Source organism: Anopheles cruzii, unplaced genomic scaffold, assembly GCF_943734635.1.
Source record: "Anopheles cruzii unplaced genomic scaffold, idAnoCruzAS_RS32_06 scaffold04731_ctg1, whole genome shotgun sequence".
In the NCBI taxonomy this organism is placed as follows: Eukaryota; Metazoa; Arthropoda; class Insecta; order Diptera; family Culicidae; genus Anopheles; species Anopheles cruzii.
In genome coordinates, this window is record NW_026458316.1 from 1 (window position 1) to 1,237 (window position 1,237).

The 1,237-nt window shown below is 50.0% G+C and overlaps 1 protein-coding gene across 1 annotated transcript; it reads right to left on the bottom strand.

Annotated features, from left to right (window-relative positions):
- Positions 1-4: 4 nt before the first annotated feature.
- On the bottom strand, positions 5-1,125 carry LOC128277221 (cystathionine gamma-lyase-like; the record flags this gene model as incomplete). Its single annotated transcript, XM_053015662.1, has 4 exons — positions 5-220; positions 282-462; positions 534-908; positions 978-1,125. Coding segments are annotated over 4 exons (920 nt in total), but the record flags the coding sequence as incomplete, so codon positions are not given.
- Positions 1,126-1,237: the final 112 nt, after the last annotated feature.

The window sequence follows — 1,237 nt, forward strand, 5'->3', positions numbered from 1 at the left end:
GACATGATGCCACTGTGACCGTACGTTTGACGCTTTGCCAGCTCGTGCTGCGGATGGGAGGGTAGTCCCGGGTGCAGTACTCGTTCGACTTTCGGGTGCGATTCGAGGAATCGGGCGACAACTAGCGAGCTGGTCTTGTGTCGCTCCATGCGCAGTGACAGCGTTTTCAGGCCGCGATTGACGAGATAGCAATCGAACGGTGATGGCACGATTCCGGTGGCTGTGGATGAAATCATCATGAATCGAGGAGGTCAGGCAAAGTTTTCTGGTGGAATCATTACCATTTTGCAGAAACTTCAACCGCTCGTAAATCTGCTCGTCGTTTGTGACCAATGCGCCCATAATTACGTCAGAGTGTCCGTTCATGTACTTCGTCAGCGAGTACATTGCGACGTCGGCACCGAGCTCGAGCGGGCGCTGAAGGTACGACGAAAGGAACGAATTGTCCACCACTACGACGATCTATTAAACCCGAAGAAACAGAACTATTTTAAAGAATTTATCTTTTCCACGACAGTTTCGACGCAACTTACACCCGGACGCTGGTGAGCAATATCCGAAACGGCACGGATGTCCACCACCGTCAGCAACGGATTGGTCGGCGTTTCCATCCAGAAAAGTTTTGTGTTCGGTTTGATGGCTTTTTCGACCAACTTCAGATTGGTAAGATCGATGAAATCGATTTCGATGCCCATGTTCATAGCTACGTTGCGTAGCAACCGATTGGTACCGCCGTAAAGATCATCACCTGCCACCATATGATCGCCGCTCTTTAGCATCGTTATGATCGTTGTCGTAGCGCCCATTCCAGAAGCGAATGTAAGCCCGTACCGCCCGTTGTCGAGTGAGGCGAGACAACGTTCGAGAACGTCCCGCGTAGGATTACCGCCTCGACCATACTTAAAGCCCTGCAAAGCCGGCATGATAAATCTATCATTTCAGATCGAAAGCCGGGCACCGCGCAACTGATCACTTACGTAATGCTGTGCTGGGGCCGATTGCTTGAATGTGGCACACAAGCTGATCGGTGGCACGACTGCTCGGCTGTTCCACTGATCGGCATCCTGGCCGACGTGAATGGCCTTCGTTGAGAATCCGTTGGGTTGGCTAAGAAAACCATCGCAACTGAAAAAAGGGTAAGTAAAAAGATAATTGAACTATTTGAGAGAATATCTCCTGGTACATTCGTGGTCAAATGAAACTCCTTAAATGGGACAACGATCTTTGGATCTTTTAT